The sequence below is a fragment of the Galeopterus variegatus genome, unplaced genomic scaffold, assembly GCF_000696425.1.
Source record: "Galeopterus variegatus unplaced genomic scaffold, G_variegatus-3.0.2 Scaffold763, whole genome shotgun sequence".
In the NCBI taxonomy this organism is placed as follows: domain Eukaryota; kingdom Metazoa; phylum Chordata; class Mammalia; order Dermoptera; family Cynocephalidae; genus Galeopterus; species Galeopterus variegatus.
In genome coordinates, this window is record NW_007726874.1 from 5,128 (window position 1) to 29,739 (window position 24,612).

Genomic DNA, 24,612 nt, shown 5'->3' on the forward strand with positions numbered 1-24,612 from the left:
TCGCGCCCGTACCGGACCGGGACCGGCAACGGGATCGCAACACTCGGCGCTGCACCCGCACCTCGCTCAGCCAGTGAGCGGGAACCGGTCTGTATGTGGGATCCGAACCCTCAGAGGGAGCGCCGCCGCGCTTCCCAAGCGGCACACTGTAGCAGTGCGCCACCCGGCCGGCCCTAGGGTGAACGTTTAAACAAGCCTGACAAAAGGAAAAGGGGGCTTACCTAACGGATGAACCGGTGGTGGGTGAAGGAAGTCAGAGCCGGAGAAAACGGATGGCCAGAGCCAGAGAAAACAGACGGGGGCAGACCATCAATCCGGGGGGTCGCGGAGGAGTCCGAGGAGGTCGGAGGAAGGAGTCCCCTGTCACAGGGTGAACTCCCTCCCAGGTTTCGGCACCATAATGAAGGGGACGCACGGACGAAGGAATCACGCGAGACCCGGGCTAACAGTTCGCCAGAGAAGTTCCGCTTTATTCAAGGACTGCGCGTACATTTATAGGGTGCTGTGCTCCGGGGCGGGAGAGAGAATGGACGAGGCGGTAACTGATTGGACGGGGCTGGGCAGGAGGTGAGCCTTGACCTGTGACTGGCTGAGGTTTGGCACGGGTGGGCTTGGGTGTTGGTGCCAGCAGGCTTGTCTACTGCAGAGAAGAACCAGGAAGGGCTCCATATTGCCAGGGTGTGTCCCTGTTCAGACGCCCATGGGGTCCCTACAGAATGTATGAGGGTACTTCTAAAAGTTCATGATAAAATAGAATTAGGGGCTGGCCACTTAGCTTAGTTGGTTTAGAGCATGGTGCTGATAACAACAAGGTAAAGGGTTCAGATCACCATACCAGCCAGCTGCCAAAAAAGAAAGAAAGAAAGAAAGAATTAAAAGATAATATGAATCTTTCAGTGAATTTTTGGAAGACCCCTCATTTGTAAGTGTTTCATGGGTTATCTGAGAAGCAGTACTTGAAAATAGAATAGGTATATTGAAATAGCAGTGTACTAGTGTACTTCTCTTGAAGAAATCTATGTATTTTAAGTGTCTAATCGTGTTGATGAATTTTGGGGTACAGTTTCTTATAAATGCATAAGCTTTTCTACTTTTGGACAAGATTTACCACTGATTTTATTGAATTAGCTTGCTACTCTATGTGTTTACAAATTTACACCTATTGTATAAAATATATATACTTGAGAAATAGTATGAATTCAGGTAGTTTTGAATGTGTTATATTTTCCACTTCCAAAAATGTAGGATTTATTATAATAATGGCAACTAAGGTCTAAAAAAAACATAATTGCACTAACATAAATGACCAAAGATGTTTCTTCTCTAAATTGGTATCAGGGAAATTTTTTCCACTGTATGCTCTAAAAAAACATTTTGGAGTCTTGAGAAATAAGAGTGGTACACGTCTCAGGTGTCATTCTAGTAATGCCATCACTACTTACTGCTCACTCTATTTACTGTGTCTTTACAGGCTTCCCATCCACAATAGCTTTGATTATCATTCTCTATGGTTGACAGTTTGGGTCTTGAGTGCCTGTGTCATGGTATACAATCAGGAACTATGTTCTCACTACCCCAAGCTCTTCTTAGAGTAGATAGTATTTTTATCAAATTATGAATTTCATCAACATTGTTACTGTTGATTAACAGGTCCTAAATGTACAGTTTTATCTTTGAGTAAAGATTATTTATATTTTTCAATGGTATTATTGCCACCACCTTCCCCACACACTCAGGAAAAAATAAACAAAAAACCTCTTGGTTGCAAGATTGCTGCTATGAGCAATGAAAGCCATATGCTTTGCTCACATCCTTGGGGAAAGAGAGTTAGTTACTTCCCACAACAGTGGATCAGAAGTCCTAAGCTTTTCTCTGATTAGACCACCCTTTACCTGATTGCAAATAGTGATTATTTGGCTTGGATCATGTACGCACCCACCCAACTTCCCCCGCCCCCACTGCCACACCCCACAGAAGATAAGTTTAGTCCACCTAAACCATATGGCTGTTATACAGTGGGAGAGAGGTGTTGTTAGGAAAGGATGCCAGCTAGGCAATCAGGTATTATCTGCTCCTAGTATAGATCCAGATAATGATGTATAATAATTAACCAGAAATACAGACTAGGAAGAGAAAGTAAGGGCTAGGAAGAATTTATATCGTAAATTAAGTTAGGATATAAATTTAGTGATAGAAACACTGTGTCTTATAGTATTATGACTTACTGATTTAAATCCTATAAATGTGTTATTCGTGATGCATAAAAACCAAATTAAAATTTTAAAAAGAAAAATTTTATTATACGTCATTTAAAAGATCTATTATACCAAAACCATTGCTCAAAGGCATCATTATGGACTGGGAATGCTGGCTTAATTGTATAGTGAGACATGCTGAGACATGACTTTTGTAAATAGTTTACAATAGAACACATCACATTAAGAAGCTTTTTGGGATCCCACATGATGCCTCTAAAACTCTTAAGAAAGTTCACTTCAGGCAGAAACCAGTACTTAGCAGAGAAGGATGCATACAATATAAAATCAATTTTCATTATGGTTTTTAACTGTGAGATTGATTTATAGGGGAGTGTGAGGTTTAATTCTAGGTGTCAACTTGATTAGACTAATGAATGCTGAGAAACTTGGTAAAGCTATCTTTTTAGGTGTATCCGTGAGGGTGTTTCCAGCAGAGATTAGCATGAGAACCTGAGTGGATGGGATGGGAAAGGTCTGCCCTTAATATGGGTGGGAACCATCCAATCCGCTGGGGTCCCTAAAAGAAGAAAAAACTGAGAAGAAAAGGTAAATCTCTTTCTCTGCCTCTGCCATTTCGTAATGTGATACCCTGCACCACTGTAATCACCACCAAGAAAAGTCCCTCACCAGACATGTTCCTTGGACTTTGGACTTCCCAGCCTATGAAGCTGTAAGCAATAAATATTATTTCTTTATAAATTACCTAGTTCCAGGTATTTCTGTTAAAAGCAACTGAAGTGGACTAATGCAGGGAGGAAAAATATCTTTTTCCTTCTACCCTTTTTGGTTCTTAGTTGGGTCTCTGTAACAAAACACATAAGAGAAAAGTATACAGATTTATTTAAAGTAAGTTTTATGTGACATAGGGGCCTTCATAAGGAAATGAAGACCCAAAGAAGTAGTTAAATCTGAGTATTTCTATACTAGATTTGATGAAGAGTGAAAAGTCATGGAAGAACGTGATAGGACAGAAGACATGAGCTAAGAGCAGTAAACTGCGGAAAACTTAGCAAGACTTGTTTGTTCAGATTCTTCTTAGAGTTCCTTCATTTTCAGAGATGAGGATACTCCTTTCCTTTCAAGAGGAAGGCACCTCTTGAGAACCTGAGGGTCTTATGACCTGCTTCAGGGGACGGTCAAAAGAGACCTTCCCAGAACACCCCAAGGCACATCATAATCAAATTATAAAAAACCAGAGACAAAGGAATCATACTGAAAGCACCAAGAGAAAAGAAACACATAACATTCAACAGAACCCTAATATGTCTCTTAGCAGATTTCTCAGTAGAAACCATACAGGCCAGAAAAGAATGGGGTGATATATTCAGGGTACCAAAGGAAAAAGACTGTCAACTAAGAATTCTCTATCCAGTGAAACTAAACTTCAAATATGATGGAGAAATAAAGTCTTTCTCAGACAAACAAAACCTAGTGGGATTCATCAGTGTTAGATGTACATAACAAGAAATGCTAATGGGAGTTCTTTAATCTGAAAGAACATGATACTAAGGAACAGCAAGATAACATTTGAAGGTGCATAATTCATTTGTAAATTCACAAAACAACCCTCAAAATACTCCAATGTCATAAGGGTGGTGAATAAACCTCCTACATCCTTAGTATGAAGACTAAAGGACAAACCTAATAAGACACTAACATACTGTACAACCATATAAGAGATAGGCAGTTTTAAAAGATGTAACTTGAAACAACAAATTGGGATGATGCCAAAGCATAGAGTTGGCTTTGTTTTTTTTCTTTTTTCTTAGGTATCAAAGTTAAGTTGTTATTAGTTTAAAATATTCTGTTATAACTATAACATGTTTTTTGTAAGTCTCATTGTAACTTTAAAACAAAAACTTATGAGACATACTAAAATTAAATCGTGCAAAATCAAAATACAGTCAGTCACAAAGGAAGACAGTAAAATTGGAAAAGAGGATCAATAAAACAACCAGAAAAAAAGGAACAAATGGCAGTAATAAGTCTTTATATATCAATTATAACCCTAAATGTAAATGGATTAAATGCCCCAGTTAAAAGACAGAATGTATTATAAAACAAGAACCAACAATATGCTACCTACAAGAAACTCACTTCACCTATAAAGACACACACCATCTGAAAGTGAAGGGATGGAAAAAAGATATTTTATGCAAATGGAAACCAAAAAGAGAGCAGGATTAGCTACACTTAGATAAAATAGACCTCAAGCCAAGGAAAGTAAAAAAAGATAAGGTCATTATATAATGATAAAGGGGTCAATTCAACAAGAGGATATAACAATTCTAAATATATACATACCCAACTCTGGAGCACTCAGTTATATAAAGCAGTTACTGTTAGACATAATGGAAGAAATAGACTCCAACACAATAATAGTCGAAGACTTTAACACCCCACACTCAGCAAAGGACAGATCACTCAGAAAGAAAATGAACCAAGAAACATCAAAATGAATCTCTTCTCTAGGCTGATTGGACTTAATGGACGTATATAGAACATTTCACCCATCAGCTGCAGAATACACATTTTTCTCAGCAGCACATGGAACATTCTCTAGAATAGACCATATATTAGGTAACAAAACGAGTCTCAACAAAGTTTTAAAAAGTGAAATCATATCAACTACCTTGTCCAGCCACAATGGAATAAAACTAGGAAGTCAACAACAAAAGGGACACTAGAACCTTACAAATACATGGAAATTAAACAACATACTACTAAACAATGGGTCAAAGAAGAAACCAAAAAGGAAATTTAAGAACTCCTGGAGATAGATGAAAATGAAAACACAATATAGCAGGACCTATGGGGTACATACAGCAAAAGCAGTTCTAAGAAAGAAGTTTATACCAATAAATGCTTATATCAAAAAAGAAGAAAGATTTCAAATAAACAGCCAAACATTACTCCTCAAAGAGCTAGAAAAACAAGAAGAAACCAAACCCCAAATCAGTAGAAAGAGAGAAATAACAAAGATCAGAGCAGAAATAAATGAATCAGAGGTTTAAACAATACAAAAAAATCAATGAAACAAAGAGTTGGTTTTTCGAAAAAATAAAATTGATAAACCTAGTTAGACTAATGAAGAAAAATAACAGAGAAGACTCATAAATAAAATCAGAAACGAAAAAGGAGACATTACAACTGATACCTTAGAAATACAAAGGATTGTAAGAGACTGCTACAACAACTGTATGTGAACAAACTAGAAAACCTAGAAGATATGGATCAATTCTTAGATACATACAACTTACCAAGGATGAATCACAAAGAACTAGACAACGTAAAAAGACCGATAACAAGTAATGAGATTGAAGCAGTAATAAAAAGTCTCCCAACAAAGAAAACCCTAGCACCAGATGACTTCCCTGCCAAATTCTTCCAAGCATTTAAAGAACTAATATCATTTCTTCTCAAGCTTCCAAAATATTGAAGAGAGAATACTTCCAAACTCATTCTACGAACCCAACATTAGCTTCTTACCAAAACCAGAAAAAGACACAACAACAAAAATTACAGACCAATATCCCTAATGAACACAGATGCAGAGATCCTCAGTAGAATGCTAGCAAACACAATCGAACAACACATTAAAAAGAACTTTCACCATGATCAAGTGGGGATCATCCCAGGGGTACAAAGATGTTTCAATACATCAACAGAATGAAGGGAAAAAACATAAGATCATTTCAATAAATGCAGAAAAGACATCTGACAAAATCCAACATCCTTCATGATAAGGACACTCAACAAACTAGGTATAAAGGAATGTACTTCAACACAATAAAGGCTGTCTACAACAAACCCACAGCTAATATCATACTGAATGGACAAAATGGGAGGCTTTTCCTCTAAGATCTGGAACAAGACATAATGCCCACTTTCCCACTCTTATTCAACGTAGTACTGGAAGTTCTAGTTAGAGCAGTAAGGCAAGACGAAGCAATAATGGGCATACAAATTGGAAAAGAGGGAGTCAAACTATCTCTATTTGCAGATGACATGATCATGTACATAGAAAACACTGACGACTCTACCACAAAATTACCAGAACTAATAAATGAATTCAGTATAGTGGCAGGATATAAAATCAACACACAAAAATCAATAGCCTTTCTATACACCAATAATGAAATAGCCAAAGAAATCAAGAATGTAAACCTGATAACAAATAGCTACCAAAAAAAATGAAATACTAGGGAGTGAATTTAACCAAGGAGGTGAAAGACCTTTTGAAAACTATAAAACATTGGTGAAAGAAAATTGAAGAGGATGCATATAAATGGAAAGATATCCCATATTCTTGGGTTGGAAGAATTAACATCATCAAAACATCCATATTACCCAAAGCATTTTATGCATTCAATGTAATCCCTGTCAAAATACCAATGACATTCTTCAGAGAAATAGTAAAAACATCTTGAAATTTTATAGAGCCACAAAAGACCCCATATAGCTAAAGCAATCTTGAACAAGAACAATGTTGGAGGCATCACACTTCCTGACTACAAAATATACTATAAAGCTGTAGTAACCAAAATAGTATGATACTGGCATAAAAATAGACAGACAGACGAGTGGAACTGAATAGAGAGGCCAGAAATAAACCCACACACTTATAGACAACTGATTTACAGCAAAGGTGCCAAAAATAAACACTGTGGAAAGGACAACCACTTCAATAAATGGTGCTGGGAAAACTGTATATCCACATGCAGAAAAAGAAACTAAACCCCTCTCTCTCACCATACACAAAATCAACTCAAATGGATTAAAGACCTAAATTTAAGACTCAAAACTATGAAACTACTAGAAAATATAGGGAAAACACTGCATGAAATGGGAGTGGGAAGCACTTTTTTGAGTGAGACTACAAAGGCACAGGCAATTAAAACAAAAATAGACAAATAGGGCTTCCTCAAACTAGAAAGTTGCGGCACAACAAAGAATACAATCAACAAAGTGAAGAAATGATCTACAGAGTGAGAGAAAGTGTTTGCAAACTACATCAAACAATGGGCCAATATCCAGAATATATAAAGAACTCAACAGCAAAAAACCAAATGACCCAATTAAAAATGGGCTAATACATATACAGACGTTTCTCAAAAGAATACGTACAAATGGCCAACAAGCACATTAAAAATTGCTCTAAATTACAAATCATCATGGAAATGCAGATTAAAATTGCAATGAGATACCATCTTATCCCAGTTAGAATGGCTATTATCAACAAGACAGAAAATAACAAATGCTGCAGAGGATGCAGAAAAAAGGGAACCTTCCTACATTGTTGGTGGGGGTGTAAATTGGTACAGCCATTGTGGAAAATGGCATGGAGGTTCTTCAGAGAACTAAAAATAGATCTACCTTAAGATCTAGCTATCCTGGGTATATAGCCAAAGGAAATGAAATCAATATATAAAAAAGACACCTGCACTACCATGTTCATAACAACCCTATTCACAATAGCCAAGAGATGTAAATCAGTGAAATGCTTATCAGTGGATGAATGGATTAAAATGTGAGATATATGCACAATGAAATACTATTCAGTTATGAAAAGAAATGATATCCTATCATTTGAAGCAGCATGGACGGAACTGGAAACCATCATGTTAAGTGAAGTAAGTTGGGCATAGAGAGACACCCTGTCGTTTCACTCATAGGTGGAATCTAACAACAACAAAAGTGGTTATCATGAAGTAGAGAGCAGAATAATGGTTATCAGAGGTCAGGAGTGGAGGTGGTGAGGGGAGGATACTAATGGGTATAAAACTATGCTATGTGCCCTAAGTGAATCATTGAGCAGCATATGCATGTATTGAAACAACACACTGTACCCCACCAATATGTAAAAGTAAATGTTAAAATTTTTTTAAAAATTGGATTTTAATGTTGAAGAGGGAAAGGGCTGTGTTATGTGTTTCTGAATTACTTCCCATAGCAGCTGGGCACAAAACAGGCACAGATATTCACAAGTACTCATTGATAGCTAGATTCTTTTTTGCTGGACAAATTGACATTTGTACAGCATTGGGAAAAAAGTTATCTTTTTATCACCCATGAAATTGTACATTTTTCCTGGAATCCTTCCCCTTGAATACTTTTTTATATAGTTTATATAGAAATTTCTCAGTAGGGGTGATTCCCTAGGACAGAAAGTGACACTTCTGACTGATTTGGCCCCTTGTCTTGTATGAGAATACATTGAGCTTTGGATAGCAGCTCCTTGTGAAGAGCCTAGAAAATCTGAGACTATAGCTTCTCAGCATCCTTAAAGATCAAGTGTCATGCCTGAAGAGAGAGCTTTTCAGTAGATTGTTGCTATGCTGTGGTAGAATTTTAAGATGGCTGCCCCTGATTCCCATTCCTTAGTTATTCAGTCAAACATTAATCTAGGTACTGTTTTGAAGAGATTGTGCAGATGCAGTTAAGGTTACTAAACAGCTGATCTTAAGATAGGGAGATTATCCTAGTAATCACATGAGCTCTTTGAAAGCGGAGTTTTCTCCAGCAGTTAGCAGAAGTCAAAAAGACTCATAGTACAGGATGGATTGGATGGTTTTGCTGGTTTTGAACATGGATTGGGCCACATGAAAAGGACCTGAGAGCAGCCTTGAGAAGCTGAGAGTGACCCCTGACTGACAGACAGCAACGAAACAGGGACCTCAGACCTACGACTGCAAGGAAATTGATTCTGCCTACAACCTAAATGAGCTTGGAAGCACCAGCCTTCCCCAGAACCTCAAGATAAGCTCCTAACCAGGGGACTTCTTAACTTTGGCATTGTAAGACCCTAAGTAAAAAACGCAGTCAAACTTGCCTGGACTTCAATAGAAACATTTGGATGAAGGGAGGAGTTTGGGGAGGTTCATAAGTAATGTTGCCAAATATTCTGATGATAAAATTTATATGAAAAGGACTGTAGGCTAGCTGGGCACCCCCTGCTTCTCTCTGACAGGACTGTCTATATAGTTAATGAGCCTTTTGAGCAGATGTCGCCCATAATAATTTGAAAGCTCCCAAAAAAAAAAAAAAAAAGAAAGAAAAAAAGAAAAAGACCCTCCTACACCTGCTATTTCTCATATTCTTTCAGCTTAAAATATTCAACATGCCAACCTTTCATATTTGGGCATAGCATATACTGAAGTCCATCAGGTTCTAAAAAAAAAAAAATGCTCCTGACAAGCAATATATGAAAATGAGGTTATAGACTTGGAACCTATTATCTAAATTTATGCATATAAACAGAAGGAAAACTTTATGCCATTTCTTAAAAATGTACTTTTTTTCACAAACATAAATGAATGCAAATTGTTGTGGATAAGAAGGAAGTGCCCAATTATAAATATAAGAATGAAGGAGCAACAGAATTAGATTATGCGTCAGTCTCAAATTTATTTGTTTTGAAATTATATGAGCATAGAATTTGTGGTAGGTTGGCCCTTTGAATAATATTGTGTGCTTGAAATTACATAGAGTATCAAAAAGAATAAGGGACAAGCATTTTAAATCCAGAATAATATCAATTATTAGTAATACACAGTGTATAAAGCCTTGTGTTTGTGATTGGGCTTTGCCCTTGTGAAATTTAACACTATGTTCTCTAAACAGTGTTTCTTGAACTTGAATGCACATGAATTCTCTGGGGATTTTGTTAAAATGCAGAATCCAGTTCAGTAGATCAGTGGATGGGTCAGAGATTCTGTATTTGTACAAGCTCTCAGGTTATACCAATGTTGGTTTTAGTGATTTGAGGACAGAATTACTCTACACATGTGTCTTGGGGAGAATTTTCTGCATTACATTCAGAGATGTTATGGTAACAACTTCTAATAGTTAGGAATAAATATTTGTTATTGGTGATCTTATAATTGACACCAAAAATTTATTCAGGTTTCTGTATTCCTAATATGTAGATAAGTGGGGTAGTTTGTAAATATTGGCTACTATTAATTTGTGGGTGGTTTACTGTAATCTGTAATGATGAAGTATGTTGTAACACCAAGGTCAAGGGTTCAGATCCCCATTCTGGCCAGCTGCCAAAAAAAAAAAAAAACATATAATGATGAAGAAACCTTTCCAATGGTGCGATTCTTAGGATAGGTGGTAATGAAGGGAGATTGAATAGTGGGAAAATAAAGGTCTTTATAAAATATATGAATAGAAAACACAGCTACCTTTAGATGTCAGGAATGTAAGATATGTCCAAATGACTACAACAGAGAAACTTAAAGTGTTAACCTTCCTAAAGATGACTGGTACTAGCAAAGAATTTGAGGGCAAAGGAAGAAAAAGAAAGGATAACAATTTAGCATCATTTTAAAATTAAGAATATTGATAGTAATTGGTATGTTTAATAGGCACAGCTTATGAAGTTACCAAAATGCAACGTTTCTCTTTCACCATTCCCTTACATCTTACTGGGTAGGAGGAGGGGGAAGTCTTTTCCTTGACCCTAAATGAAAATTCCCTTCAGCTCATGTCTTTTCTGGTCACTCTCAAGTGATTTTTCTCAGCTGCCTCATAGTTGTTTCTGGTCATAAACATCATCTTAATTTGGTAATTAGAATAGCCAGTCCTATGTTATCATTATCAAAACCCCAAATGTAATTTAGCATTAAATCTTTTATCCACTCTGGGACTTTTAACCGGCCAGGACCCCTGGTCTAGGAGAGGATGTTGGCTGCTTCACATCTTCCCCACTCTTCTTGCTCATAGCTTGCAAGAGATGTTTCTTCCTTCTCCCGGGTTGGACCCAGGAGGAAAGTGAATTGGGAGGCAGGAGTACTGTGGTGGTGTTGGGGCCCTCTGGGAGGCAGGTGTTTGAAGATGATAGGTAAGCATCCTGGATTCCTCCAAGTTTCCCATTCTTGGGGATATTTCTTCTGGGCATGTATACTCGATTCTGGCAATATTACTTTGTTCCTTTGTAACCCAAGGGTATCAAGAAGAAGGGAGGAAAAACTTCCTCTGTCCTCTTAGAGTCAGTCATTGGGGGCTTGCACATTAAACTGACAAAAGACAGATTAGCGAGAGAAAAGACAGATTTAATCATGAATATATGGAAGTTCACAGAAAAATGTGCTCAAGGAGGCAGTTAGAATTTGGGGTTTATAAACCATCTTAATAGGGGAAGGAGAGGGGGAGAAGTGTAGCTGTGGGAAAATAAATGACTTTTTGGAAAGATAAATGGGCCGGCCCTTAAGAGAATAGACAGGAGGTATGACAGTTTTTAGTGACCATATGTTTTTGGGTGTGGTGCTGATGATAAGAGTAAGCCTTCCCTGTCCAGGGGATTTAGGACAGTTGAGTACTTTTGGGAAGCTCTGCTTTTGGGTAGACAGGGGATTTCAGGAACTCAAATGCTTTTTGCTCAAAATAATGTTTATGCCACAGTGGCAATTCTAAACCCCTTCTCAAGCATTCTACCTCTGTCTTCCTTTATGTTCAGCTCTTATCACCTGCTAAGTGGCCCTACTGGAAATAATTTTAAATGACCTCTTGCTGTGTAGGGAATGAGAAATATCTTTTACTTCTACCCTTCTAAGTTCATGACTGGGTCCCCATAACAAAAGACAGATTAACAAGAGAAAGCATACAGATTTTTTAAATGTAAGCACATGACACTGGAGGCTTCATAGAGAAATTAATACCCAAAGAAACAGTTAAACCATAGTGTTTTTTATAGTAGGTTTAATGAAGTGTGGAGAATTGTGGAGAAATGATAGCACAACGAATATGAAGTAAGTGTAGTAACTTGGGGGAAACTTAGCAAGGCCTGTTTGTTCAGATTTCTCTCTGTCCCTTCATCTTCCGCGATAGCATGATCCTTCTGTGTATAGAGAGGGCACCTGTCACCTGAGGGTCTTATGATCTGCTTCAGGGGAAAGTCAGAAAATTCTATTTAGGTTTTAGGACCTGTTCTGGGAGAAGTGGGGTGGGGCTGGGGAGGATGTCAGAGTGACTTTCCTGTTTCTGCTGTTTTTTCAAATTCCTTTAGATTAAAATATTCAATATGCCAAGGTGCCATATTTTGGGGTAGCATGTCTTGAACCCCAACACTAGCTATCTCTTAGACGTGGTTCACCTCTGCACATATGAAGTTCTTGCACATTCTTTGCCCTGCATTGGTGGGAGCATAGTTCCTTCCTGAATGCGGCTCTTCTCTTTTTGTCCGATGGTCTTCTTTTTCACTCTTTCCCAGCCCCTGTGTCTTTCTCAGGCTTAAAGTAAGGCACCCAGTCCACAGTGTCCCCCAGTTGCTGGGAACACATATCAAGTTCCTTAATTGGCCTTGCTGAAGTTCATTCTTCCTAGGTTTGAAACGAAGGAGTTAGTGAAAGTACCTTGTCCACCCCAACCCACCTTCTTGGAGGAAAGAGGGTTTGGAGTATAGTACTTCCTGTAAAGAAATTCTTTCCAAATCCTCTTCCTTCCCAACCCCCTTCTTAATTAAAAAAAAAAAAATCTTGAAGTGCTGAGGGAGTTCCCGAGTTGCATAACAGGTTTATAGCCATTTCCTTTGTAAATTCTGCAAATAGGGCCGACCCTGTGGCTCACTCGGCTGAGTGCGGCGCTGGGAGCGCAGCGGCGAGGGGGGCTCCGAGGCCCCGGGTTCGGATCCTATATAGGGATGGCCTGTGCACTCACTGGTTGAGCGCGGTGTGGGCGACACCAAGCCAAGGGTTACGATCCCCTTACCGGTCACAAATAAATAAATAAATAAATAAATAATAAATAAAATTCTGCAAATAATGATCTGTCTCTCATAGACTTTGGTATCTGGTGTTTGTCATCTATTTTATTGGTACTTAAGTTAAAATTTTGGAAAAAAATGAAAAAAAAAGGGTTATCTTTTAACATTTTTTTAGTGTATGTTAAAAGGGCTTTTTTGGTTATGAAGATTTTCTTAAACGTGAAAGAACTTTGATGGCTCACAGTTTGACAGAGTATTTTATCTGTATGGATAGACAATAATCCTCAGTTAGGGGAAATTGAAACAAGTAGTTTTCCAACATTTGCCAGAATTATTATAGCTGTAAAAGTAACCCAGGTCATCTTTTGATTGATTAATTTTTTTCACTTCAGTAATTTATTTAGGTTAAATCAGATAAGGTGGTGCAGCATCTGATCTGAAGGCTTAGGATCAGGTGAACCATCTTCCTTCGGAGATTTGTGTACCGTTCTTTCTGGAGACTAATTATTATTCTTAGGACTTTTTTTTTTTTTTTTTTGCTATCTTATTTCAGATTTTATATTTTCTGTAGTTCTTTTTGTTTTGTTGGTATCTTTTTTCCTCCTTTACACTGGGTAAATCCAATTTTCTCCTGTGGTTTAACAGTCACTCATTCTCTTTTTATTTTTACGGTGATTGCCTTTAACTTAAGACACTTATTATCTTAGTTTGAACTTCTCCCTGCTCTCCATCCCCCACCCCTCCCACCAGCTGGGTGGGGGTGGTTTCTTTGGGACATGATCCCAGGAAGTAGGAGTGAAAGACTAGGGAGTGTGAGGCAGGGAAGGGAGAAAAACCTAACAAAACTAAGTGTCACTGTAGGTAACTGGAGATCTGTCTCTCTGAGGAACCATGTAGATATGCCTCAGGATTGTCCACCAATGGGAGGCTGAGATATTTATCCCACCACCCATAGTTAAAGCTTCTCCCCAGAGGCATCAGTTCGCCTTTGGGGATGTATCAGAAAAGCCCTGGGAGAAGCAGAGAGCCACCTGCACCATATTTTGAGTGTAGGACACTAGCAACAGGCATGGGAACTGTCCTTGACAGCTTTGCTGAAACCAGGGCCATGGTGTCCACTACACTCTATTTACCTCCTTCCATTACTTAAACTTTTTGTATCAATATTACATCTTCCTCCTCTTCAGACAGCACTTTGGCACATTCCCACATTTTTTGGTCACTCCCCGTGCTATCCCCCATTAAATAATTTTGGGGTTGTTATGGAAGTACTTTTTCTTTTATCCTTTGGTCCTGATTTTTTACAATAACATTGAGCATTTCTTAATCATTCTTATTGTCCATATCTCTGGCACCATCTGCTTAGATTTTTTTCTTGTATACTTCCTCTAAGAGGTTTTTTGTTTAAGTGTCTGAAACCTCGTACACCTGGAAATGCTGTATTGAGCCCTCAAATTTAAATGACAGTTGGCTAGATATGAAATTCAAGGCTTAATGCTAACAAATAAAGTTTTATAATAAAGAACGGTTTCCTAGTTAAAGTATGATTGAATAATATTTTGTTATCTGTAGTTTAGGTAAATATTAACGTTCAAGTAAATATAAATTTATTTACTAATATTTTGATGTGATCTCTTTAGTTTTCTGTCTTCTTAATAATTCAGAGTCCAGAGTACTCACCATTATTACGCTGTGGAACCATCCTTTATTTCTGCTTTAATTCTGAGGAGGTCTCAAAGTCTCTGTCTGTCTGTCAGTCTCTCTCTCTTCCCCCACCTCTTTCTCTGAATTTGTGTAATTAATTTATTATTGGCTTTAAAACCTGCTCTTAGAGTGGGGAAGATTTTCTCAGATGAACCTTCTGCTTTTACAGTAATAGCCAGCTGCTGTTTTTCTTACATTCTGTGCTCTTTGCTTTCTACAGTATTCCCTCTGATGATGTACAAACTATTTTTGGCCTTAGAGTGTCTTGGGTAGCCCAGGCATGTCTAGAGTCTTAGTAGGAAACTCTTTTACCTGAGGGATCTGTACGTAATGAATAATGGTAAGAAAACATGCCTTGATTCCCGGAAATCCTCTTGACCCCTGGGAAGATTTCTCTTGTCACTTATATACCTGCTTTTGTCACCATGCTGCCTGAATCAATAGCTAATCATTTATAAAAGAGCTTCTTCTGGAGGTCACTGCTTATTTTTAATCTTAGATATTATCAACCTTAAGTGACAGTTGATGGTTAAAATATTGACAATGGATACGGTATAGGAATTATTGCAGTTGAATAGGGTAAAAACTAAATTAAGCTTTCTCCCCCTCTATTTTTTATGCACACACACATCTACACACACACACATATAGCTCTTGGCACTGGTTCTCAAATTATGTTCCTTAGGATCACTGGTATTCTGCTACTAAAATAAATAATTCAAAATTTTAAAAATGTAAACAGAATGAACAAATTATGATTTTTTTCTCATAGGTTATTCTTAAATCTGTGCTGAAAGAAGTTAAGAAGCAAATGACAGATATTAACAGGAGGACCTTGGCAACAGATTATGCTTTTACTATTCTCTATAGCTCTTATAATGGAATTAAATATATCGGTATTTTGTGGCATTCCAAAAAGAATGTATATAGTTTTGAGGGCAATTTGACACTTGAACATATTTAAGAACCATTGTTTTTTATAAAAATTGTTCTTCAGGTTAGAAAATAGAGTTTATATGTTGAAAAATAAGCAGTGTTACAAGGATGAGTTGAACATTTATTTACATAAAAGTTGTTTTGAATAGATAAAAGATGCTTCCAACTTACATAGGATTGTTTCATTAATGTAAATAACATTTTTATTTTGTGAACTTACAGGAGCCCAGGCTTGTGTGCTTGTATTTTCTACCACAGACAGGGAATCTTTTGACGCAATTTCCAGTTGGAGAGAGAAAGTAGTAGCTGAAGTTGGAGATATACCAACTGTACTTGTACAAAACAAGATTGATCTCTTGGATGATTCTCGTATAAAGAAGTAAGATGGTTACTTTTGGGGGAAGTGGGATAGTATTTCTGTACAGTTAAAACATTTTAATTTTTGCATAGACTTATAAAATTTAGTAAAGTTTTTATACTTATTTAAATTTTAAAGGTTTTAATTACTTAAAGTTTTAATTTACTTAAATTTTCTGTGAGCTATTCAGTGTGATTGGTTTAGGTTAAAAAAAATTCACACTGAATCATAAGTAGAGAAAATTAAAGGAATAAATTTTGAAGGCGCTCTTAGAATTCCAGTCTTAGGTCCTTGTACCACAAATCCATTTTCATGTTAAGTCAAACCATAGTAAGAATGTTAAGAAAAGCATGTCTAGATTTTTAATATCTAGAATAAGTAGCTATCCTATGTTGATAAAATTTCAATAAAGAGTTCAGATTCATATGTTTTATATATTCAGAACTAGTATGCTCAAATTTGTGAAAAGAGTTTATCATCCAGATAATTTCTACTTATAAATATTTTACTCATTTTAGTATTTTTGTTAGCTTTGAAAATCTTTGCTTGGTTTTTACCTTATGTTTTTATGTGTTCTTATATTAGTCATCTGTTGCTGTATAGCATATTGGCCCAAAACTTGTGGCTTAAATAACAAACATTTACTATATTATAGTTTCTGTGAGTCAGGAATTTGGGAGTGGCTTAGCTGGGTGATTTTTCATGAGGTTGCTGTCAAGATGTCTGCTAGGCCTGTAGTCACATAAAAGCTTGACTTGGGGTGGACCATCCACTTCCAAGGTGGATCACTCACTTGGCAGGAGGCCTTAATTCCTTGCCATATAGGCCTCTCCTTAGGGCTACTTGAGTGTTCTCACAACATGGCAGCTACTTCCCCCAGAGCATGTGATCCGAGAGAGCAAGTGATAAGTCACCATGTCTCATTTGACCTAGTCGCAGAAGTCACATACTGTCACTTCTGTTGTATATTATTGGACACACAAACCAACCTTGATTATAGTATGGGAAGAGACTGTATAAGGGTGTGAAGAGCAGGAGACAGGGGATCATTGAGAGCCTTTTGGGGCGTTGTTACTAAAGTCCTAAAACTAAAATTAGAAGTCCACTCTTGGAGACACAGTCATCAATACACTGACTTTGGCTTTTGGCAGCAAAGTTGTTTCATGTCTTGGTAAGAATAAAATAAATTTAGTGTAAGATTTTCAGAATGTAATTAAATCCAAATACACTTTAAAAGAAAAGAGAAAAAATTAATTAAAATATCTTATATAGAAAAGTGATATTTAGGGCCGGCCTGGTGGCGCATTGCTACAGTGCGCCACTTGGGAGCGCGGCGGCGCTCCCGCCGAGGGTTCGGATCCCACATACAGACCGGTTCCCGCTCACTGGATGAGCGAGGTGCGGGTGCAACACTGAGGGCTGCGATCCCGTTGCCGGTCCCAGTCCGGTACGGGCGCGACACTGAGGGTTGCGATCCGTTGCCGGACACGAAAAAAGACAAAAAGGGAAAAAAAAAAAAGAAAAGTGATATTTAATCATCTTAGGGCTAGAGATTAGTGACTTTGTAGGAAAGTCTTCTGTTTATAGTTACAGTATAATAGTTGGTGTTTATCCCAATGATTACAAAGATGAGTTGAACATTTATTTATATAAAAGTTGTTTTGAATAGATAAAAAAGTGGTGAAGCCTAAACATTGTGTTCAAGCACTGAGAACATAGCCTTCAATTGGTTTTATTTAACTGGGCAATAATATTAAACTTCTTTAGAAAGAAATGTGAAAAATTTCTGAAAGGTCTGATCCCCCTTTCTGCCCTGCCCTGCCAACCTGCATTTAGTAAGTATAATTTAAAAGTGACTTAAAAACAGGCTATCAGAAGGCACCTTTATAAGCCTTTTATTTTTTAATTTGATGTGCAGTGAGGAAGCTGAAGCACTGGCAAAAAGGTTAAAGTTAAGATTCTACAGAACTTCAGTGAAAGAAGATCTAAATGTGAATGAAGGTAAATTATCTTTTTTTAAAAATACATTGCAACAAGAAGTTTGTTTTATTCTTATGCTTTTTCTGTTGTTTATAAATTATGTTAATAAAGAGAAAACTTTGTTTTTATCATATAACATTAAGTAAAATTTAAAGGCATATTCTGCTTTTTTTGAGTTAGAGTCCTTAATTATTAATTATTTACTAATGTCTTTAAATACTTGTTACTCTCTACAGCAAAACTCTGGTGGGGTTTTTGGTTTTTATTATTATTATTTTCTTCAAAAATCTAAGCTAAGTATGTGTGAGTGTGTATGCATGTATGTGTTTTTCATGCATACCTTTTTATTTATTTATTTATTTATTTTTTTCCCTTTTTGTCTTTTTTCGTGTCCGGCAACGGATCGCAACCCTCAGTGTCGCGCCCGTACCGGACCGGGACCGGCAACGGGATCGCAACCCTCGGTGTTGCTCCCGCACCTCGCTCAGCCAGTGAGCGGGACCCGGTCTGTACGTGGGATCCGAACCCTCGGCGGGAGCGCCACCGCACTCCCAAGTGGCGCACTGTAGCAGTGCGCCACCTGGCCGGCCCATGCATACCTTTTTAAAATTACTGAATTGTTTTAGAACTCCACAGTAGTAGATATCCCATTAGATAGTTTAAATGACCTTAATTTGTTTAATAATATTTCCCAGATTAAGAAATCATCTTAGAATAAGATAATTATTATTTTTCTCTTTCCAGAATTGCTGCTTATTAGATGCAGCTAGATTGTCTCTCAGGTTGTTATTCTGAAGAGTTTTCTTCACCTAAAGAAAGCAGAAATCTTTTCAAGACTGAGTCAGTTTAGTGTTACTGAATATTGATCACTATTCAAATACTTAAAAAGGAAGAGCCAATGACTTCAAGTATTATTTCATTTCTTTACTAATAAAATGCCAGTATACATTTATTAGTATTATCACTGCACTTCTCAGGTATTGCTCAAATAATTTTTAAAAGTTAAATTTTTAACTAGATTCTGTGCTTCTAATTTAATTTTAAATTTGTTTAGTATGTGTAAATATTATAGTAACTGATGTGAAATAACAGATTCATATGCATAAATCATATTGACCTGGTGGAGGGGGGTTTTTTTATTCTAGTTTTTAAATATTTGGCTGAAAAATATCTCCAAAAACTCAAACAACAAATAGCTGAGGACCCAGAACTAATGCACTCAAGTAGTAACAAAATTGGTAAGTACCCAGGAATTTTAGCTCATGTTTACCTGGTAAATTTATTTGCCATTCATTATTATTATATTTACCTTTAAAAATATCTATAATATGCTCATTTCTTTAAGAAATGTGACTAAAAAGTGCTATATCAGTGATTATTAAACTTACAGTTATCAGGTCTCTTGTTAAAAGGTATATTGAGTTAAAAGTTCTTTTTCTTAACTATTGAACTTTCTGAATCCATTTGACACATTAAAAATAGCAGAGATATAAAGACATTTTATAAAGGTCTGTTATTTACATTAAGGAGCTTCGTAACACTTGTTCTTCTGATTCTATACTTGCCTGTTCTCTTACCTATTCCCTTTCCTACCATCTTGCTTATTATCTGTTTCTGACTTTTTAAAATGCTAAATGGTAGCAAAACTTTAGCATTCCCTGAAGAACAAGTGTGTTGTCATCTCTTTCACAGTGACTATGTCTCCCTTTTTGCTTTGGCTTCCAGGAAGATGAGCAGATGAGAGCCAAATTTGCCACTTCTACAGTTCATGTGTAGTCTCTTAAGGACTTCACATCTGTATTCCATCCTCCCTCACTACATGTAGTAAACACACACATCATTTTCGGGACCTGCTTTCTAAGCTCTTTCCTTGGTTCTGGCTTCTTTTTTTATATTTTGCCATTTTTATTGCGTGTTTTTCTGCCATCAGACACCTCTAGTGCTTGTGAAAAAACATAAGATACTTGCCGTGAGCCTCTACATGGTCTTGTTTACTTGGCCCCACTCTTGTCTTCTAATCCACTGATTAAAGCTCTTTGATAGATTCTCATTATGGAACAAAGTAAATGCGTATTCTCTTCATTCCAACATTTAAAGACAGTTTTGTCTATCCTTCCTGTGTAGCCTCACGCCCATCATTATATATGTACTCTGTTTACTGGTTCCCCCAGAGGTCTTGCTCTGTCTTACTTCTTCACTTTTGCTCATTTTGTTTCTTCTGTCAAGAATGACCTTTCTTCCCCACCTTCTGCCAAAGAACTATTCATTCTTCAAGGACTATCTAGAAAGCTCTGTCAGCTTTATATTTGGCTGAAGCCACAACCTCCATGCTTTTCTTCTAAAAGAATAGAAATCTAAGTCCAAGGCATTGCCAGCAGTTCTACCTTCTTCATGTAGTTTTTCTTTTCTTATGAATTAGATGTAATTGGTCCTTCCTTTAAATCATCTTGTGTTTCTTTAATGACACTTAATGTCTTATAACTTTGTCTACTGTCTTGTCTCATTAGATTGTACTCTTCTCATGGGTAAGAATTGCCCTTAGTCATGTTTTTATCCCTTTTTAGTGTCTCTGGCCCAGAGTTTTGTGTACCATGGATGCTAAATAGTTCGTAAATTGGATATGACATTTTGTGAATAGCACAGTTCAAAATGGAAACGATGATAGTTTAGTTTTTCTAGTTCATCTCTTCTATCTATTTGTCACTTTGTCTGTATACCACTTTTTTGTTGGTATTTTAGCCTAAGAAGGAAAACCCTATATTAGTACCAGCTTTTACATATGCATGTTTTTATTAACATAAAATCTCAGAAATACTATTATTAACTACAAATCAGGTATTCTTGAGGAAGTTATATGATGTGAAGTTATTAAAATTATCATATTAACTGATTCCCAATTTCAAAAACATATTGTTAGTTAAAAGATGTAGAACAGCATGTAGAATATTGCCACATTTGCTTAGAAAATGGAGGAAGAAAGAATATACAGTCATGCATCTCATGCAATGGACCACATATACAGTGGTCATCAGAGCAATATGCTATACCATATAGCCTAGGTGTATAGTAGGCTATACCTTGTAGATTGGCGTAAGTACACTCTGTCATGTTCACACAACAGTGAAATTGCCTAAAATGCATTTCTCAGAACATATCCCCATCATTAAGGGACACATGACTGTATATGTATTTTTGCCTATGTAGGCATAAGATATCTCTGGTCAGATATAGAGCTAACTGATAACATGCTTGCCTTAGGGAAGGAAAACTGGCAAGGGGGGATTAGGGTGAAAAGGAATCTTCACTGTGACCTCTTTTGTACGCTTTGAACTCTGTGCCATGTGTATTAGCTATTAAAAATAAGTGAAATGAAAACAAAAGCTTAAAATTGTAAATATTTGTACCATTGACGTGAACGGATAAGCAAAATGTGGTATATACATACAATAGAATGTTATTCATCCTTAAAAAGAAAGGAAATTCTGCAATATACTACAACATGGATCAGCCTTGAGGACATTATGCTAAGTGAAATAAGCCAGTCACAGAAAGACACCATATGATTCCACTTATATGAGATAGAGTAGTCAAAATCAGAGACATGAAGTCAGAGGTGGTTGTCAGGGGACTGGGAGGGGGAATGGGGAGTTATTGTTTAATGGATATAGAATTTCAGCTTTAAAGATGGAAGTTATGGAGATGGATGGTGGTGATGGTTGCGCGACATTATGAATGTATTTAATACCACTGATTCGTACACTTAAAAATGGTTAAGATGGTAAATTTTGTTGTGTGTCTTTTACTATAATAAAAAAATTGAAAAAAAACTAAGTACTTGAAATATTATTGATTTTACTAACAAGCTGGGTGCAACAGGTAATAATTTCTTTTAAGAAATGATTTAATAAGTAATCATGCATCAGAGCATACATTTTGTGACTTGGACAATAGTTTTCTAAGATAATTGCATGGACTCTGAGGTGTATCAGCATCATTCTATGTTTTCCCTCAATTTATACAGGTGTCTTTAATACATCTGGTGGAAGTCACTCGGGTCAGAATTCAAGTACCCTTAATGGTGGAGATGTCATCAATCTTAGACCCAACAAACAAAGGACCAAGAAAAGCAGAAATCCTTTTAGCAGCTGTAGCATACCCTAAAATGTTTTAGGAAGGAAAAATATTGAACTATATTGTGCAATTCTGTAAGAAAAACACCCAGCTGTCATGGTATGTTACAAGTTTTTTAGCAGACTTTGCGCCTAATGGCTCTCTGAAAGTTGACAGACTTAAATATTGCTCTGCAAATGCTTTTCAGAATGTAGAGTGAGACCTCTGGTGGAAAAATTACTGCCCTGTGGACTCATTTTAAGTTTTTTACATTAGACGAAGCTTCTCCTGTTTTTGAAGGAATGCTATAAGAAATGTCAAAAATAGGTTTTGCTGAATTTTAAATGCTGGAAAACATAAAAATGCCTAAATATATTGGTACAGATTTTAATATTGTGGCTCAAGGAAAGACAGCAAACATTCTTTTCCTGAAATTGGTCATCTAGCTTTTCTGGAAATAGTACTGAATCTGAATACTTACAAAAAAAATAATACTGAAGAGTAAACCCTAAGTCTTGCCAGAGTGCATTAGAATTTTGGCAATGTTACTTGTGCAATATCTGTATAATATAGAATGTGGAGATATGCATACAGATATCTGGTACTGGATTAACTGAAGGTATGTGAACTATTTAAAGAAATGTAGATTCTAATTAATTCATTCCTAAAACTATTTACACATTGTATATATGTTTTTATTTTCAAATGAGAAATTCCTGACATATATTTTGCAAAATGAGCTTGGATTTAAAAAGTGCTTGTGCCAAAAATATCATACCTAATTTTTACAGTGCTTTACTATCAGAATTTGTATTGTTTATAATATCTTTTAAAAGTAGTTTTCCTCTCTGACAAAGTATATAAAAAAGGAGTATAAACATTTTAATGCTAGAGCATCTCCCAGGTGAGACTTGTCGCTAGATCTTTTGTCCTGTGGCCACCTGTAAGCATGGTGAGCTGTAATAACTTAGCCAAATCCCTAAGAAGGTCCACTGTGCATCTGCAGCCCTTCAGGGAGTCCTGTGAGGTGCGCTCGTGCATCTAGCACATTTGGCTGCTGACCGAGAATCCAACTTTGAATATTTAAGATTATGCTAACTATTTTTAAAAATGCACAAAAGATGATCTTTAGTCTTAATCCAAATTATGGATTTTATGATGCCCTGCAACTCTAAAGCATTCTTTTAACACATTTTGTATATTATTTTATCACTTTTACAAATTTCTGTAACATTGTTTGTATAGCAGTTTCTCAAGATCTCTGTCAGTACCACACACAAAATAATTTCTTTTAAGAAATGATTTAATATGTAATCATGCATCAGAGCCTACATTTTGTGACTTGGGACAATAGCTTTCTGAGTAAGGTAATTGCATGGACTCTGTTAAAACTAATTATCATTCATCAATGGCTTTGTTTTTTAACCTATAATCACCCCTTTCAATATACCTGGTTTTTACAGGATTTCAAATATATAAAAATAACTTTTCCTGGAAAATGTATCATGAAGTTATTTTTCATTATTGTACTAAATATATAATTATATGTATTTCTCTTGTATGTCTTATCTTGTCTTGTTTTTTAAGTCTTCCATCTTCACCACCCTTATCTTACTGCCCAGATTAATATTGAGAACATTGTAGAATTTCCTGGAACATGTTCTCATTAAGTGGTCAAGAGCGAATGTTCACTTTTCAAGTAATCTGGCGTTAAATATTTCAAGTAATATAAAATGTTTTTTTGTCACCAGTTATCACCACTCCCTTTGCTGACAGTGGGATAGGTGCTGGGGAGAAAATTCAGTTCCTAACAATGGATACCTGTTAGTGATTCATCTTTTCTACTCTGTTGAAACATGGTCTCTTTAATTTTTGCACAAAATATATTTTGTGGGAAATAGTCTTTATGAGCAGAGAAATCAATTATTACATTAAGTGTTACAGTTCTAGTTCATATTAATTAACTATGTGTGGGTAAAGTATATTACTTTTCGGTATACAAATGTGATCTCTGATGATGGTTGCATTTCCCCTAATATTTGTCATATAATTTTTTTTTTTTCCTTTTTATCTTTTTTCATGACCGGCAACGGATTGCAACCCTCAGTGTCGCGCCTGTACCGGACCGGGACCGGCAACGGGATCGCAACCCTCGGTGTTGCTCCCGCACCTCGCTCAGCCAGTGAGCAGGAACCGGTCTGTATGTGGGATCCGAACCCTCGGCGGGAGCGCCGCTGCGCTCCCAAGTGGCACACTGTAGCAAGCAGTGCGCCACCGGGCCGACCCCTGTCATATAATTTTATGTACTTTGTTTTATCTATTTTTTTTTTGGCAGCTGGCCACTGAGGGGATCCAAACCCTTGACCTTAGTATTATCAGCCTCACACTCTACTGAGTGAGCTAACTAGCCAGCCCTGTCCTTTTTTTTTTACAGTAAGAACTAAAGAGAGATCTTTGTTACACATTTGAACATTTAATTTGCACTACTGTATTTTAAACCTAACCATAACTAGTCATTTAAAATAATTAAATAGGCCTGAAAATCAGCCACAGGTGCG

At 36.7% G+C, this 24,612-nt stretch overlaps 1 protein-coding gene across 1 annotated transcript in view; it reads left to right on the forward strand.

The window, feature by feature from the left end:
- RAB23 (RAB23, member RAS oncogene family) overlaps positions 1 to 23,553 on the forward strand; it is a 26,380-nt gene extending 2,827 nt beyond the window's left edge. Inside the window, exons 2-5 of the mRNA XM_008572187.1 lie at positions 15,802 to 15,985; positions 17,883 to 17,965; positions 19,090 to 19,182; positions 21,966 to 23,553. Of these exons, the coding sequence (XP_008570409.1) occupies positions 15,802 to 15,985; positions 17,883 to 17,965; positions 19,090 to 19,182; positions 21,966 to 22,105 (500 nt within the window). The 3' untranslated portion in view covers positions 22,106 to 23,553. The remainder of the gene's footprint in view (positions 1 to 15,801; positions 15,986 to 17,882; positions 17,966 to 19,089; positions 19,183 to 21,965) is intronic.
- The last annotated feature ends 1,059 nt before the right edge of the window (positions 23,554 to 24,612 follow it).